This window comes from Microtus oregoni, unplaced genomic scaffold (genome assembly GCF_018167655.1).
Source record: "Microtus oregoni isolate MIOR12 unplaced genomic scaffold, Mior012 000058F_ref0000040, whole genome shotgun sequence".
NCBI classification, from domain to species: Eukaryota; Metazoa; Chordata; class Mammalia; order Rodentia; family Cricetidae; genus Microtus; species Microtus oregoni.
The window spans coordinates 9,256,515-9,275,267 of record NW_024543834.1 but is presented as its reverse complement, the minus strand read 5'-3'; the positions used below and the strand labels follow the sequence as shown (position 1 = coordinate 9,275,267).

The 18,753-nt window shown below is 35.2% G+C and overlaps 1 protein-coding gene across 8 annotated transcripts in view; it reads left to right on the top strand.

The window, feature by feature from the left end:
- Positions 1-18,753, top strand: part of Pum2 (pumilio RNA binding family member 2) — a 77,266-nt gene that overhangs the window by 28,741 nt on the left and 29,772 nt on the right. For 6 of the 8 annotated variants that reach the window (XM_041639355.1, XM_041639354.1, XM_041639351.1 and 3 more), the window contains 8 exons: positions 208-374; positions 2,967-3,237; positions 3,451-3,544; positions 7,585-7,710; positions 10,641-10,783; positions 12,495-12,627; positions 16,498-16,641; positions 16,763-17,050. In XM_041639355.1, coding sequence (XP_041495289.1) covers positions 208-374; positions 2,967-3,237; positions 3,451-3,544; positions 7,585-7,710; positions 10,641-10,783; positions 12,495-12,627; positions 16,498-16,641; positions 16,763-17,050 — 1,366 coding nt within the window. The remainder of the gene's footprint in view (positions 1-207; positions 375-2,966; positions 3,238-3,450; positions 3,545-7,584; positions 7,711-10,640; positions 10,784-12,494; positions 12,628-16,497; positions 16,642-16,762; positions 17,051-18,753) is intronic. The other 2 variants (XM_041639357.1, XM_041639352.1) reach the window with 1 other exon arrangement.

The window sequence follows — 18,753 nt, the reverse complement described above, 5'->3', positions numbered from 1 at the left end:
ATCGCTATAGTTAAGGTTGACTTAGCCCTTCTGTTATAAATGCCTAGATTTTACTAATTTTTTTTGGCCTTTGCTAAATTAGTTCACCTAAAAAAAAAATTATTGATTTTATTGTTACATACCCTATAGGGTAGTTTTAGGTCACCTTTTGGTGCCATTTTTTGTGTTTATTAAGTATTGAGAATCAAACAGATTCTTTTTCCTCAGGGTACTAGAGATGCTGAAACAGATGGACCTGAGAAAGGAGATCAAAAAGGAAAGGCTTCTCCATTTGAGGAGGACCAAAACAGAGATCTTAAACAAGATGATGAGGACTCTAAAATAAATGGCAGAGGTTTGCCAAATGGAATGGATGCCGATTGCAAAGATTTTAAGTAAGATTTTTAACTTTTTCAAGAAGAAAAACGTATCTCTTTTAGGGGTTATTGCAGTTAGTTGTTGTAATTTATTTTGATGGTTTTCCAATTTAGGGTTGCTTTATTTCCTTAGTATCTTGTGTTAATCTGGATGAATTTTTTTTTATAGAATTAATGATCAAAAATCATTAAAAATTTTCAAAACCGTATCTAAAACAGAGTGTTGTGTTGGAAGAATAATGTTAGAGGCTGTGATTACTTTTTGTCAACTATGAATTAAATTAGAGATTTGTTCTTTGCTAATTAATGAATTAGAGGCTTAATATGATTTTTCCCCTCCTTTCAAGTTGTGCTTGAGTATCTTCCAGTGGGGTTTTTCTCTTGTATTGTTCTGTTAAATGCTTCGCCATCCCAGGCCATTGTTTTTTGTTTTTTGTTTTTTTCCTATCTTAGATATGTGAGGCAAAATTAGTTTAGGAACCCATGATTTTTCATAGAGTATGTGAATTGTGCTAATACATAGTTGTTCCTTCAAATAGGAAATGATTGGCTTTTAAACTTGGAATTCTTGAAGGTTTTTATTTTTCCCCTAGCAGTTAAATAACATAGTTTTGTTTATCTGTTGTTTTTTAGAATAAGCACTGCACACTTACTGTACGCTAGAAACTTGATGCTTCAGGCTGACCTCTGCAGCCTCTGGTGGTAGTTGAGCTTTACCTCATGGACCATGGGAGTTCAGTAACAGCATAGTTACTTGGTGCATTTTATAGTCCTGCATTTCCTGCCTCAGTAACTGTTAAAGTTCCATTTTCTTCTGTTCCACATGCAAAAAAGCATCCAAAACCAGTAAACCTCTTTTGACAAGAAAGAAATTTAATGTTCTTTATTTAGAACCTTTTCCTGATTTTACTTTGCTGCTATTATGTTTTAGTGAAGGTCAGACATTTAAAACTCAGTTGATTATATATTTATAATCGAAGTGTTAATACACCATTAACTATAGCAAGATAATAGCACCACTGAAAGCATATTTTTTTTATCTGCTTTTGCTGTATTGAGTCATTTTATGTGAAAGGTTATTTCTCCCTATAAACATGAACATGAGCCGGGTAGTGGTAGCGCACTCCTTTGATCCCAGCACTCGGGAAATATAAGCAGGCGATCTCTATGAGTTCGAGATTAGCCAGGGCTACACAAAGAAACCCTGTCTCGAGGAAAAAGAAAAAGGCCACCAAAAATATGAACTACTATCTTAGTATTTTTGTTCATTTTTTTATATATGTTTGATTTACTAATTAAAAAGTATCAGTTTCTACTTGACATGTAAAAAGGCTTCAGAAGAATAACTGCTACTACTAATTGGTCTCTTTTTCAACTTTATTACTTAAATTTGAGTAATGCATATATAAATATTTAATGCATATTATATATTACTGAAATAAAACTGAAATGAATGAAGTTTAGGGCTACTCCACCTTTTCTAACGGCTGATTTGAAAGAAATCCTGTTTTGTTTTCCCGTATGTTTCGAGTAGGTGGGTTTAAAAAAAAAACTTGGTCCGTTGTTCCCATGCATTGCTAAAAGCGAAAAACATTTGTAGTATTGCAAAGACAGTGATTGGCTAGAAAATAGCATGAATGTTTAAATGCCTAGTGAGCTGATCTTATAATTAATAGTTACTTTGTAAACTACTCTGTATATGCTAGCAAATTTAGGCTGATGTAGAATACCTCAAATTAGGGTTTGTTAGGTTTGATGGAATAGCTGGGATTAAGTAAAGTGCCTTATTGCCACTAAGCTTACGTACTTACGCTTTGCTTATACTTTGAATGGATGCATAGTTCCTCAAAGTGGCACACTTGGAGGAAGTGTATATGTAGAAGGGAAAAACTGTAATTGAGGATTAAACATAATGTAAAAAGAATGTTAGAAACATGAAGGATGTTGATGCAAAGGGAAACGAGTGCTGAAATTTTAATTCAATATTAATGGATTTCTTGGGGACACCAGGGGAGAAGCCATAGTATGGTAGAGAAATGTTACATTTTATTTTGTTTATATAGAATTTTTGTGTGTGTTTATGTACTTTAATTTTTGAAAATTTTCTACATTTACATATCTTTTTGATTGTTTCAACAGAAATAACTTGATGATTTTTAGGTAACTATTATATGGGGCTTTCGAGAAGGCAGGCTGGTTGATTGTCTGCTGTTTGCTTTTTTGCTCATTCTTTCTCTCTTTCATTCTTTTAGTTATAACGAGCTACCCAGTCATACATTCATTCTGATTAAGGAAACAGGCCCAAATGATAAAAAAGAAATTGCTTAGAAAACCCCAGAGTCACAAGTCAGCCTTTTACCTGTGTATTGGTCTTAACCTGTATGGTTGAATTATATGATATGGTATTCAAATTGATGTAATAATAAAAATACTGAAACTATGTCAACTCTTAATCAGTTATTAAATAGAAAAAGTGTGAGAAATGTAATAGTTGGTGGCTCAGAAAACCTTTCTTTATATGTTGAGGAGCCTTTGTTTTTTCATACTTCACCAGTTTATCCTTTGACTTGCTACTTTTACCCATAGTGCTTTTATGTTTTCTTTATTTAGTCGTACTCCTGGAAGTCGTCAAGCCTCTCCAACTGAAGTAGTTGAGCGCCTTGGCCCCAGTACTAATCCCCCAGAAGGATTGGGTCCTCTTCCTAATCCCACAGCTAACAAACCACTTGTTGAAGAATTTTCAAATCCTGAAACTCAGAATCTGGATGCCATGGACCAAGTTGGTCTGGATTCCTTACAGTTTGACTATCCTGGTAATCAGGTACCTATGGACTCTTCGGGAGCTACTGTAGGCCTTTTTGACTACAATTCCCAGCAGCAGGTAAGCATGCTTTTTCTAGCAATCTCTTTTTACTTGTGTAACCAAAGTGCTGTAAATCATTAACATGAATGATAGGGGTTTTGACAATGTTTTATTAAAATATCATTATGGTTAAGAAAGTTCTTCAAATAAATGTTTAAAATATTCACAACTTTCTAATAAGAATTGTAGTGTTTTGATATTAATCTTTGTATTAAATATTTTTCCTGATAGCTCTTTCAGAGGACTAATGCACTAACAGTTCAGCAGTTAACTGCAGCTCAACAGCAGCAATATGCATTAGCAGCAGCTCAGCAGCCACATATAGGTAAGTCTGTGAATTTTCCTTTTTCATTATTGTCAGAAAAATCTTCTGTTAAAGTATATGAAATGTGTCTATTTTCATTTCTTGATTTGGTGACATTTTGTTTATTTTAAAAACATCTTTGAGGTTAGTAGTAAAAGATTGCATACTACAAATTGATTAAGGGAGGAAATTGTTTTTGATTTTCCTTTTTTTGTATTTGGTTAAATATCTGTAATTTAGGCCTGCAAAATTGTTGGGTGAAGGTGTTTGTCACAAAGCCTGACCCAAATTTAATCTTAATCCCCAGGATCTATGGTAGGAGAGCAGCACCAGGCCCTACAGGTTGTCCTCTGACCTCAACATGTGTTCTGTGGCAAGAAAACACACACACATACATATATACACACAACATACATTTTAAAATTTGAAAATCTATACTCAATTAATGTTCTTAGTTCCTACGATTTTTTCAGTGAATAGTTAAGAATCAAATGCCCAGAAACAAAATGTAATTATTTATCTCTACTATCCTGACAGAATGTTTATTTTTAGAATTATTCAAAAACAATAATCCTAAGAGATTTTCTTTAAAATTTGGCATTTTTGATATCTCGTTTTAACTAATGTGAACTAACTCAATTATATATTTATTACTGATAAAATTCAAGCCTTGTACATGTTTTGTTGTCTATAATAGGGTTAGTTTTATCTTTGTTTTATTACCTATCAAGTACACATCTTTACTGTTTCTCAACATTGATAAATCCTGCTAATAGCTGTTTTGTTTTTCTTCTGTCAGCTCTGATTCTGACTCTCTTTCTAATTAGAATATAGAGTGAGATAAAATGTTTAAATGCAATATAGTTGTGGGCTTTTAAAAGGGTAATTATAGTTTTGTGAAATTCAGCCAGTATGGAGAATTCCCTTAATACCCTTCTATTTAGCTTCTTCTCTTATTTTTTTTTAAGATTTATTTATTTATTTATTATGTATACAACATTCCTTCCATGTATGTTTGTATGCCAGAAGAGGGCACCAGATCTCATTATAGATGGCTGTGAGCCACCATGTGGTTGCTGGGAATTGAACTCAGGACCTCTGAAAGAGCAGTCAGTGCTCTTAACCACTGAGCCATCTCTCCAGCCCTATTTAGCTTCTTCTAATCTTCCTTCTTAACTAGTTATAGTACATTAGCTGTGTGGTAGTGTGGCACGCCTTTAATCCCAGCACTCAGGAGGCAGAGGCAGGTGGATCTCTGTGAGTTCGAGGCCAGCCTGGTCTACAGAGTGAGTTCCAGGATAGGCAGACTACCCAGAGAAACCCTATCTCAAGAAAACAGAGAAAAGTAATTATTATTGTACATTAAAATAGGCAATATAACATTGATATAGTACATAAATTATTTTGTATAATCCTGTCACTCTAGATTTGTCTGTCTGATTTTGATTTATCATGTAGTTGGAAAAGTTTCAGGTATTTTTTGTGGTGATTTTTGTTGGTTTTTTTTTTGTTGTTGTTGTTGTTTGTTTGTTTGCTTGGTGCTGGGGATTGAAATTATGACCTTCTGTGGTCCCTGGGTATCTCCCACTGAGCTGTATTCCCAGCCCACAAGAGCTCTGTAAGGACCAGCTCTTCCTTCAGATGTGTATTGTTGTATTAGTGCTGCTAAAACTTTGTAGGAATTTTACTTTGGTTCTTTATAAGGATAGATGCATTTATAATTTCTTCATAATTGCAGTATCTATTCTGGCCTCATTTCTTCTTGGACCTTCTTTATTCATATGTTTATTAATTCAGTCCTTCTCTTACTGTTGAAAACTTAGTGGTTCTTACCTGCTCGTGAAAAAATAACAGGTGTTGTATTGGCACTTTATGATATCTTTTAAAATTTCACAAAATCTTTGGATTTTGTAAAGTTTTTGGAGGGATTTTTTTGTTTTGTTTTGTTTTTTTGGTTTGCACTTCAGAATCATCTAATCTACTTTCAGAAGATCAGATTGGATTTTAAAAACATACTTAGGAAAAATTAACATGACATAAATTACCCTTATTAATGAATACAAACTGTCATTCTTTTGTTCAAATCCAGAGGTCATGTGGATTGGTAAAGTGCTTGCCAAGCATACGTGAAACCCTGGGTTTGATTTCCCTCAATTTTTTTTCTTTTAAAAATTTAATATTTATTTTTATTCATGTGTATGTGGGTTCAGTTAGTGTGAGCATGTGCATGAAACTGCCCTTTGAACTCATAAAAGAGTAGCAGATTCCCCGGAGTTTGTGTAGTATAGCTATGATACTGGAAAAGAATTGTATCCTCTGTAAGAGCAGCAAACATTTAACTGCTGAGCTAATCTATACAGCTCTTAATCCTCAATTCATAAGTGATATCAGTCTCTTGTGGTTTGAAGTTGTCAAGTTTTGTTACCATAATACTTGCTTTAATGAAATGAATTTAAGAAAATTTGATGGGGCTGGAGAGATGGCTCAGTGGTTAAGAGCATTGCCTGCTCTTCCAAAGGTCCTGAGTTCAATTCCCAGCAACCACATGGTGGCTCACAACCATCTGTAATGAGGTCTGGTGCCCTCTTCTAGCGATCAGGCATACACGCACAAAGGATATTGTATACAAAATAAATAAATAAATAAATATTTAAAAAAAAAAGAAAGAAAATTTGATTTTTATGTGTCAAGAGTTTATTCAGTAGTTGGTACTTGTTGAATTTAGTTGATCTGAAACCATCTTGGCAGCTTGATGAAAATTTAGGAAACCTGAATAATTTTAAAGTATTTCTAAGGAATTATAAGCTATCAAACTTGATTATATGTATTTGTTTTTGTTTTGTGAGACAGGGTTTTTCTGTGTAACAGTTCTGGGTGCCCTGGAACTCGATTTGTAGACCAGGCTGGTTTCAAATTCACAAAGATGCGCCTGTCTCTGCCTCCACCTCTGGAGTGCTAGGATTAAAGACACTGGCCACCACTGCCATGCTTTGCTCAATTCCACATTTTAATCTTGGTTCCAGTTTTTTACATTGATATGGTGCATATCTTGTTTTGTGTGTGTGGTAGTTGTCAGTGCCTAGAAGTTCCTTCTCTATTAACAAGAATGCTTCAAATACATAGTTTTTTTTTTAAATCCTTTTCGTTTTTTTTACTTAATCTGTATGGACTTCTATTATATTCAGAAATAAACCTAAAAGTCAGAAATAGACTTAAAGTCTCTCTCTTTTAAATTCCATTTTGTTTCCCTATTACCTTAAGGACTACTTAGGATGAACCTGGTAGCTCTTAATGAATCTTTTTTTTTTTTTTAACTTGGAAAGGAAAGTGTTTATTTCATTTTGCATCTTTTAGTCCATAACTCAAGGCAGGAAATTGGAGGTGGTAACTGAAGTAGAGACTATGGAGGAACAATGCTCACTCCCTTGCTCCCTATGGCTTGTGATGCCTGCTTTCTTATGCACCCCGGGACCACCTGCTATGGGGGTATCTTGATGAATCTTGTAGATGTAGTTCCAGCACTACTTAATTTTACTCTAAGTTTTTTACCTTACCAACCACTTACAAAGTTTGTTAGAACATCAGGCTATATTTTCATTGGTAATTTACTTTTCTGTCAATTCTTTTTTACTAAATTCTTAGCTCAATTATGCTAAAAGCTTGAATGGGAAGATCCAAACACTTGGTGTTTTGTTTTTTGAGGCAGGGTTCCTTTGTGAAGCCCTGGCTGTTCTGGAATTCACTATGTAGAACAAGCTGGCATTGAACTTGAGATCTGCCTATCTCTTCCACCTGAGTGCTGGGATTAAAGGCATACACTACCAATGCCTGACTACTATATATTTATTCACTAACACTATACCTTCATTTCATATATTTAATATCTGTAGAAGCCCTTTAAAACAGCTGGTGTTATCTGTTGTGTAAATGGGGTTATTCAGTAAAAATATTGAATCCTTAATCATACATGGTCCCACTACAGATTTAGAATAGAAATGTTTTTACCTAGTGAAGAAATACTTTACATTTTTATTTATTATTTCTCACCCTTTTAAATATAGCTGGTGTATTCTCAGCAGGCCTTGCTCCAGCTGCATTTGTGCCAAATCCATATATTATTAGTGCTGCTCCTCCAGGGACCGACCCGTATACTGCAGCAGGATTGGCTGCAGCAGCAACATTAGCAGGTAACTTGTTGTTCATCATTGTTACTTGTTATGAATTTAGTTTTAACCTTGATGTAAGTTTTATTTTTGTCTATGAGCAATTTGGCGTTCCTCTGAGAAACTAATATATTGTTAGTAGTTAAATGAAATTTGCAGGGAATTAGTTTATTTTTCAACTATACAATTACAGAGCAACAACAACGCAGCTATAACTCTTTTTCATCCCTGTGTCTAGTTAGTTGGTTTTTACTTCTGGTTTGTAACTTAGAAGTCCTACAATGTGGACCATACATCTTCATTTGAAAACTGATCCCAGTACTCACAAAACAAAGTGACATTATTTTTCAGAACATAATCTGGCGGTAGGCGAAACTCTTGAAAAGAATGCACATCTAGAAGTTTCTTAAGCATTACAAGCAAGCTGAGGTGCAAAAAGTATGGAAGGAACTTTACTGAAAGTTATCCCTGTAAGCCAAAGCTGTATTAACTGCTTTTGGTCAGGTGCGGTTTTACTCATAGAATAAGTTGCTGTTCTTGTGTAAAGTCATTGGGGGAAGTTGATTTAGGTTGAATTGACTATAGATACAGAAATATGTTCAGTCCTTAAGTATTGTTTATATAAAGCAAGACTGTGGTGTTGTCATTCTTGGATTGACTGGCATGAGTCTGCTGGTGGAGTAACTCTGAAAGTGTGATGGTACTTCTGCCTTTCAGAGATACCTTCAGTGAAGTGATTGTCACCAGTTACTGTTTATGACTGTTGGACAGTCCATCTTTTTGTGACTTTTCAAACTTAAGACATTGCTTTTAAAAAATGAAAGAAAAACCAATCTCAAATTCCTATTTGCTGTCTGGTTTAGACTAGACTGAAAGAAATCTGTACCATGTGATTCCATAAGAGTGTGTATTTTCTGGTACCATTTAACTGAATATTAATATGTTAATGTTAGTAGACATATTTGTACATTACCTATAGGACTGAAGAAAGCAACTTCAAGAGGTCATTTATCTTGGGCCTTTTAGCGCCATGAGTGTTCAGTAGAAATGTATTTATTATAAGACAGAAAATACAGCTTACCAATTTTTTGGATAGCCATAATACAAAAGTAAAGGAACAGATCAAAGTACTTTAGTTTTACTATCTAATCAGTATTTTAAAACTATTAATAGATTTTGCACTGTTTTCATGCTAAATCTTGAAAATCCTACTATACTTGTAGAGCACATCTCAATTAGGACTCTTGCTCAGAATCTTGTTTGTTTCTGTCTATACTGAATATAGAGGCTCTTGGTAGTTTGAGTTTGTTTTCACTGTTGATTTTTTGCTTGTCCTGGAACTAGCTCTAGTTCAGGTTGGCCTTGAACTCACAGAGATCCGTCTGCCTCTGCCTCCTTAGTGCTGGGATTAAAGGCATATACAAACACTGCCTGGTTTACACTCTTTAACTTCTTTGTGATTTTATTTATTTTAATATGCATTGGTGTAAAGGTACCTAGAACTGGAGTTACAGACAGTTATGAGCTGCCATGTAGGTGCTGGGAATTGAACCTGGGTCCTCTGAAAAAATAGTCAGTGCTTTTAACCACTAAGCCATCTCTCTAGTCTCATGATTGTTGTGTTCAAACATCTTGACCATATAGGTTGTGTTTACTTTGCTATCTTTTATTTTAGAAATATATTTTGCCTTTAAGTTTAGGAGAGCTTTTAATTTTAGTGATTGGTTTATTTGTGCTGGGCTTTATTTTTTTCTAAACAAGGTGACTTTGGATTTTAAAGTAAACAAGTTAGTTATCCTAATTTGATTTGACAAGGTATCGGGACATCTGTTATTATCTGTCAGAAATCGGGACATTTACTCATTCCTTTTGGAGGGCTCATCTTTTATTCTATATAATCTATTAGATATCAAGTAGAACAGAAGCATTTCATTTTGTTTTCCTAGTTTGCTTTTTTTTCTTCTGGTTTTTCAAGACAGGATCTCTCTGTGTTGTCTTAACTGTACTAAAACTCACTCTGTAGACCAGGCTGTCCTTAAACTCAGAGAGATCTGCCTGCTTCTGCCTCCCAAGTGTGGAGTTAAAGATGTGTGCCACTGCTACCTGGCCTAGTTTGCTTTCTTTACTCTTGTTTTCTTTGCTTGAATCATCCAGTTCTTGTCCTAATTACTACTTTCATTTTCCTGACCACATAAACACTGATGTCTCATTTGTCTTCTTATGATTTTCAATTGCTTGTAAGGATGGTGGCCAGTTCTGTTTCAAATAGGAAAAATGAAAAACGTCTTTAAACTGAAGACTTACAGTTCAAATGTTGTTTGTCACCAAGTTTGTTCACTAATTTTTTACAAAGTAAAATTTTTTAATTTTTTAATCAGCAAAAAATATTTTTCAATTAATGTATTATCTTTAAGAAGCATTAGTTTTATGTTATCTAGTAGTACCATATTGTCTGTGTCTACACTAGACCCATACGTTGACAGTCAGTACTTGTGAATGATAAAGTGTCTGTCATTTCATTGATAGCCTTGAGTTTTGTTTCAAGTCAATTTAGTAAGGCCACTGCTGTCATTAATGCTCTAGTCTTTGACAATCAGTACTAAGGTGGATACGGAAATAAGTACTTGTAATACTTTGGAAGCTGAGGCAGGGCATTAAGAGTTTTGAGACCAGTTGGCTATAGACTGAGACTCTATTCAGTTTAATACACACACACACACACACACACACACACACACACACACACACAAACATATACTATGATACTATATCTTAATAGAATCAAAAAAATAATGTGATGTAGCAAGTATGGGTGAGCAGAAAAAAAAATTACAAGGATATGGTCAGCTCCTAAGTCTTAGGCTTGTATCCCTTTATAATTTAATAGAGTAACTGATCTCATATGTAAAATCTAGTGACTTTTTTTTTCTTTTCGTGGGGCATGTGGGGTTTAGGTCCAGCAGTGGTTCCACCTCAGTATTACGGTGTTCCGTGGGGGGTGTATCCAGCTAATTTATTTCAGCAGCAAGCTGCAGCTGCGGCAAACAACACAGCCAATCAGCAAGCAGCATCACAAGCTCAGCCTGGACAGCAGCAGGTAGGCCTCTCTTCATGAAATAAACTGAGAATCCTCTAAATTCTATGAGTTCCTGGTATTTAAAAAATGTCTGTTTCCTCAGTAGGTAGCATGGTACTTAGTATATATAGTTGATGCACAATTAGTTACTGACTTTTGTTTTTATATTCTGATCATCATTGTTATTTTACTTTCTTCAGATGTCTAACAATTTTAAAACTTAATTAAAAGTTGCACACACCTTTAATTCCATCATTCTTGAGGCAGAGGCAGACAGATCTCTGTGAGTTCAAGGCTGCGGTGGTCTACAGAGTTGAGTTCCAGGACAGCCAGGGCTATTACACATAGAAACACTGTCTCAAAAACCAAACAGGGAAAAGAAAAGAAAAGAAAAAGATACTGCTAATATATCTGAACTGGTGTCTCTAATCCCCATCGCTGAGGAATGAAGGTCATGAAATCTGAGGCCAGTCCATCATGAATAGTGAGACCTTGCTTCAAGAAACAACAAAAATCTACATTATTGATGTCCATATCAAAGAGCTTGCTTGTCTTAGATATTAAGTAAAAGGCAAAAAATATTTTAAGTGCTTTACATTTTTAATAAAGAAAAGGTAAAACATTTTCACTCTTAAGTTACCTTTGATTTCTTAAACAAATTATTAATTAGGTAGAGTTTTTGACAGGGTTTTGCTATATAGCGTAGGAGGGCCTCAAACTCACAGAGATCCTCCTGTCTCTTCCTCCAGAGAAGATAATCTTATTTCAGGCCTTTTCAAAAATTATGATAAATGTAAATACATTGTTGGTAAGTATGGAAATTCTTTCTCCGTATTCATCTTATTTATTCTACAAAAGCAACTTAATAAATACTTTGTTGTTTGCTTGGTTGCTAATTTTTGCTTTGAGTTTTTTAAAATATTTTTTTAATGATATAGATGCTCTGTAGAAGCTATTGTTTAGCTCAGCCATTGTATATCATATGTCATTTAGTAATTTTTTTTAGCCTGTATCTTTAACCAGATATATGTTGCTGACGAGTGTGTGTACTTAGGTTGATTCCACTCTTCCCTGAATTATTTGGATATTTGTAAAATGTATTATTAATTTCAACATGGTTGTGTTACTTTGTATTTTTCGTATGAAGAATTCATGTTGAAATGAGCTAAAGTTCCCTGGATTCCAAAATTTTGTTTTAGTTCAGTTTGGTTTTTTGTTTGTTTCTGTTGTTTTCTTGGTTTGTGTGTGTGTGTGTGTGTGTGTGTGTGTTTGTGTGTGTGTGTGTGTGTTTGTGTGTGTGTGTTTGTGTGTGTGTGTGTGTGTGTGTTTTATTTCTTGCTGTGTCATAATCTTAAAGACAAATCATAGTTTCTTCCTTTTAGCTTTTCATGTCATGTTTCATTTTTCAGCCTTGGAAAATAATTGTGATAAAATTTTTAAGATTATCTATTTCTTTAACCAGAAGGGTGATTTCTTTTTTTAAGAAAAAAAGAAGGGCATAAATATTAGAAACGATTGTTACCCAAAGACCTAGGACCTCCATGTTTCTTTATAGATCATTATAGTTAAGAACTAAGTATCTCTTTTAATGATAAAATCATTTATAACTTTTCATGATAAATCTACATTTCATTCTTCAAAGAAGATTCAAAATCTACTTGTGATATGTACATAGTTGTCTGAGATGAATTCGTTATTATATTGCTTTAAGAGAGTCATTTGTCCTTTCTAGGTTCTTCGTGCTGGAGCAGGTCAGCGTCCTATTACTCCCAGTCAGGGCCAACAAGGGCAGCAAGCAGAATCACTTGCAGCAGCTGCAAACCCAACTTTGGCTTTTGGTCAGGGTCTTGCTGCAGGCATGCCAGGTATATAAGTCGTTTGGTCTATAATTGTAGTTTCGGGAGATTGTTTTTGCTTCATTGGGTGGTTGGAGGTGGCGGGCAGAGTGCAAGAGATTTAAAATGTTAAATGAGGAGTGAGTAACTCAAACTCTTTGAAACTTTGCCTACTTGGTAATACATTATTTACAACCCAGATCCAGATACTTTGAAATCAAATGTTTTTGCTTTGTGAAACCTAGTTGTGGGAATGACAAGAATATATCAGAATTCTCAACACAGCTATCTTCTCTTTTTGTTGTTTCTGATGTCAACCACATTGACTTTTCTCTTGAACTAATATATACTAAGATAACCTCACATTCTAAGAGTCTTCTTCCAGCCAATTCTAGATTGTCAAGTTGACATTTAAAATTGACAGTATCTCATGTAATTATGCAATATCAGGGAAATTTTACCTATCACAAAGAGCCAGAAATAGGAGCTGGGAAGATGGCTTAGTGATTAAGAGATCAGGTTGTCACCTTTAGAGTGATTTGATTCTCAGAACCCATATGGTGTCTCACTACCATCTAATTTGAGGTCTAGGGCATCCAATACCCTCTCCTGGCATCTGCTGGCACCGGGCAGGCACGTGTTGCACAGATATACATGCAAGCCAGTACCTATCCACATTTCAAGAGAGAAAGAAAACAGTCTGTAGAATTTCATGTTAATAAACTGGGAATTGTGGACTGAGTAAATGTGAATTTTTATGTCCCATCTATGTGTTGTTATAAATAGGTCTATTATAGAAGTAAGTAATGCAGCTCCTTTTTTCCCCCCTTATATTCTACATGTGTTCTCAAAAGATACTTTTAAGAATCCAGTCTCCTTTTTGTTTCTGTCACTGGCCTATACAGGCTTATATATTACCTGGATTAGCTTTCCATCCAGGCTCTAGTAGTTCATCTTTTCCTTTCTACTCTTACAGAGAGGTTCTGTCCTTAGAGCCTATTCTTTACAGCATATCTAGCATGAAAGAGAATCAGATGATCTGTTTTGTTTTGTTTTGTTTTTTAAGATTTATTTATATATACACTATTCTGCCTGTAGGCCAGAAGAGGGCTTCAGATCTCATTATAGGTGGTTGTGAGCCACTACGTGGTTGCTGGGAATTGAACTCAGGACCTCTGGAAGAACAGTCAGTGCTCTTAACCACTGAACCATCTCTCCAGCCCCCTGTTCTTCTCATGATTGATCCTCTAATGGTTTCCTCCTTTTCTGAGTAAAAGTCTTAAGTCCTTCTTGCCCATTTTGCTAACTCTCCATCCTTACCTGGTTTCAGCCTTATTAGAGGCTTAATTTTAATCTCTGTTACACTATTAGGAGAACACCTCTTATACAAATCTTTTTTGGCTTGTCCTCTAGATTTCTTTGGCATTTTTACATAATATTGTGTTACAGAGAATTTTATTTTACCTATAACTTAAAATTGTTGACCCTGCTGTTAGTAGCTAGTGCTACTAATATAGTCTGTTTTTAGTTTCTTCCTTTTCAGTACTTAAAACTCTTGGCATATTCTTTTACTTTTTAAAAAGATTTATTTGTTACCTGTCATTATTTATTACATTTGTGTGTGCAGGTGCCTATAGAAGGTGTAACTCCTTGGAACAAGAGTTAAAAACACCTGTGAGTCACCCATCCTGGGTTCTGAGATCTGAACTTTGGTCCTCTAATAGAGCAGTGTGTACTCCTAACTGCTGAGCCATCTCTCCAGCCTATCTTTTACTTATTGTTTATTTTGCTGTGTTTGTGGTAGAAAATAATTTCTTTGGGAACAAAGATATTTCTTTTAATTGTTCCTCCTACCTGACATAATGGTAGTTACTTGATAAATATGTCAGGTGGGTAAGTGTGTGAACAGTTTATTGAGAATGAGATAGAGTGGAAGAAAAACATGATACAAGGAAACAGTACACCCTATTGTGATGAGCAACATGTGGCCTTTAGGGAATTTGAACATCCATATTTCCAGAACATGTAAGGTATAGGTCGGAGACCAAGTGGATTACCCCAAATTGGTTATTGAAAGATAACTGGAGCTTAAAATTATAAAGGTGAGATAAGGGACATGACCTTTCAATCCATTTGGGCAGGAATAGTGAGAATGGATGAATTTGAGAGAGATTTACAGTCTCAAATGAACAGGTCTTATTATGTATTCAACATTCTGCCTTCATGTATTCCCGCATGACAGAAGAGGGTGCCAGATCGCATTACAGATGGTTGTGAGCCACCATGTGGTTGCTGGGAATAAAACTCAGGATCTCTGGAAGAGCAACCAGTGCTCTTAACCCCTGAGCCATCTTTTCAGCCACATGAGCAGGTCTTATAGGAAATGACTAGTAAATTGTTATTCGGAATTTATATGCATCATTTAAGTATAATTTTTTTCTAAAGCATCTTTGCAACCCAGTATCCAAATGGGCTGGCTGCCTGTCTGCCTGCCTTCCTTCCTTCCTTCCTTCCTTCCTTCCTTCCTTCCTTTCTTTCTCATTTTTTCATTTAGTTGAGGCATGGCGAGCAAGTTTGTCGAGGTCGGAAGAAGTCTACTGCTTGTGGTTATAGTATAGAACTCGGGTCATTGGGCTCGACGGGGATCTTCTTTACTTGCTAACTAGACATAATGCTTCTGAGTGGGAGTACTCTTTGAATCTTGTATTTTGGTTATAATGATAAAATGTTTATCCCAATATAGTTCATTAACAAACTGAATTTGCCTATTTTTGAAGCCTCTTTGTTATTGTAATTTTACTATGACTTTGTTTCTGCATGGTCATGATAAAACACAGTTCAGAATTGCTGTGTTTGTGTAATTGGTGTGTTCCATGTTTTTGAAGCATGAGAGCATAAAAGGTTATTGATATATTTTTCACAGATAGCTGTGTAAGACAAGTCTTTCTCAATCTGAGTTCTAGGAGAGAATCAAACCTTATAGCCCCAAAATGTCTGTTAGTCATGGTTAACTTTTCTCCAGTGCCTTGAGCAGTATTTATTATGTACTATCCTTGGGAAAATTAACAAAACTGTCACGTGAGTAATTTTTGTGTGTTTTTGGTTCAGAGGAAGAATTCCTGTGAGAGAAACTGCTTAGAGGTGAATTTCACTTTCCTGTATTTTTAAATTATGTGAAAACGTTATCTGCCTCGTACACAAGCCTACAGTAAAACTGTCCTATTCTTTACACAATGTCTAGAGTGAAAGAGAATCAGATGCCTGTGTGAGAATCTTCACAAAGAGACTCTTAGTGATATTTTAAGTTATCTGTTCAGATTATTTATTTAAGAAAATTGCTTAACTTCTTTTCAGGGGCGGGGGTTGTTGAAACAGGGTTTCACTATGTAGCTGTAGCTCTTGCAGTCCTAGAACTTTACTGTGTAGACCAGGCTGGCATCTGAACTTGCAAAACTTTAATGTGTGTTAGTGTTTTGCTTATATGGATATACTGGATCTCTTGAAATCACTCATAAACTGCCATGAAGGGGTTAACAACTGAACCCATGTCCTTTGCAACAATAGCGAATGTTCTTAGTCTCTAAGCCATTTTTCTAGACCCCATATTTCAAGATTTTAAAGCAGTGCTTGCAAGTGAAAGTCTAAGAGAATATTGATCATGAGGCATTTGTTCTAAAATTTACATGGTAAACTTGTTTATAGACTCACTTCCTCATGTCTTTCAAGCCATTATCTTTATAACTGACCAAATGGTAATATTTTTCTAATTTAGTTGTTGGTAGCCTATAGCTTCTATTTTAAGGAAAGTAATTTTTTATAATCTATAATCTATAAGTAGCCTTTCATGTTTTCTGTAGTAAAGTGTTTTCATTAATCAATACTCATTTTGATGTTATCTAGGCTACCAAGTACTAGCTCCAACTGCCTATTATGATCAGACTGGTGCCTTAGTGGTTGGCCCTGGAGCAAGAACTGGCCTTGGAGCTCCAGTACGGTTAATGGCTCCAACACCTGTCTTAATTAGTTCAGCAGCAGCACAAGCTGGTAAGTATAATCGACATTTTTAGGGATATTTTTTCTGCAGTTTAATTTTTTTAGTTAAATATGTATATTTAAATATTCTTTTCTGGGAAGTTTGAAGAAGTATCTGAAATTTGTTTTGCAGCAGCAGCAGCAGCAGCTGGAGGAACTACAAATAGTCTCACGGGCAGCACAAATGGTCTGTTTCGGCCAATTGGCACTCAGCCACCACAGCAGCCTCAGCAGCAGCAACCAAGCTCTAACCTGCAGTCTAATTCATTTTATGGGAGCAGCTCTTTGACTAACAGCTCCCAGAGCAGCTCTTTGTTTTCTCATGGACCTGGCCAACCTGGAAGCGCATCTCTTGGCTTTGGAAGTGGTAGCTCTTTGGGAGCTGCTATAGGCTCAGCCCTCAGTGGATTTGGCTCATCAGGTAATTTTGTTTTAAAAATGAGTATACTTTGCTAAGAGTGCTTGAGGTATTTGGGTTTTTAATATAAAGATAAGCAGTAACAACATAGTGTAGGAGGGATAGGAATAAACTGTGGGCCTTTTAGTTTAATTTCACAGAATTCCTGTCAATCTTTCAGGATTTGTAAATGTTGAGCTCATTTCAGCAGTCCATCTTCCCATACCTCCAGATTTTAAGAATTTAGTACTCTAAATTTTATAAATCACTAGCACTTTATTATTTTCCATAATGTTGGAGGAGGTAAATACCTTGCCACCTAACATATGGCTAATATAACTACAAAAATAGTCATTATTGTGTTCTTTCATACATTATTGCATTCTTACTAGGTTTGGGTAGCTGATAATGATTTTCTCTAGTTGACATAACATGTAAATAAATATTGAAATACTCTAAACAGTCCTTTAAGAAACTACTAATATACTTAAATAATTTAGCCCTTTTCATTAAAATTAGTATAATAGATTGCCTCTTACTTATTTTAAGAAATCACAGTTTTAAAACATTCACATTAGGTAAGGACAGCTTACCCTAATTCTGTTGATATAATTGGTTTTCAAGAGGACACAAATATGAATTTGGACTTCAAGGGATTTTTCTGTAATCCAAAATCTTCAACATTTATATTTAATGCTCTAGAATTCTTAGTACTTGTTTTCCATCTATTTTCTTACCACTTCATATTCTTTTCTGATGTGGAAAATGACAAAACTGGGTCTTTGGGTATAGCTCAGTTGGTAGAGTGCTTGTCTAGCATGCACAGCATAAACTGGGTGTGGTGGTGCAGTTTCATAATTCCAATACTTTAGAATCAGAAATTTATGGTCATCTTTTGTTATATAGTGAACTTGAGATCAATCTAGCTTCATGAGACCCTGTCTCTGTCCCAGAAAAGAAAGAAAATGGCAAAACTAGTACAGTGCTAGTTATTGGGTGCTTGCCATTTTACTGATGTGCCTTCTAAACTCTTAATATTCATCTTTGTAGCAGAAATGACTAGAACAGTCATAAAATTGTAGGGAATAAAAGTCACCTTCTGTTCCAATGAAACATAATAAAAGACTGTCATACTTGCCTAACAAAATTTCCTGAATAATGAGCACAATTTAGGGCAAATCTGGTGAATTTGGGGATTATGTTCACTTATTTTTCCATTTTATTTTATGTGTATGGGTGTTGTGCTTGCATGCATGTCTTTGCACCACATGTGTGCAGTGTCCTCAGAGGCCAGAAGAGGGTGTCAGATCCTCTAGAATTGGAGTTAGAGTTGGTTGTGAGCCACCAAATGGATGCTGGGTTTCCTCTGAATGAGCAGCCAGTGCTCTTATACATTGAGCCAACTTTACTACCCAATCCTTTAAATTTTCTACTTATTTCATTTCTTTACAGTTGATTATTTTAATGTCCAGGTGATGCACTCATGAGATTCATTCTTTAATTCTAACTCAGTTGACACATTATCCCCAAAGAATCCTAAATATTCTGAGGAAAACTGAAAGAACATATATCTTAAAAATAGAAATACCCTGGTCACAACATATAGTTTCTAAACTATGGATGTTGTTCCCTTATTATCCTTGGAGGTTGGGGTGTGGAACAGCTTTGATAAACTCCATATTCCTTTCTCTAATATATTACTGATGCTCTGGTGCAGATTTTTAGGT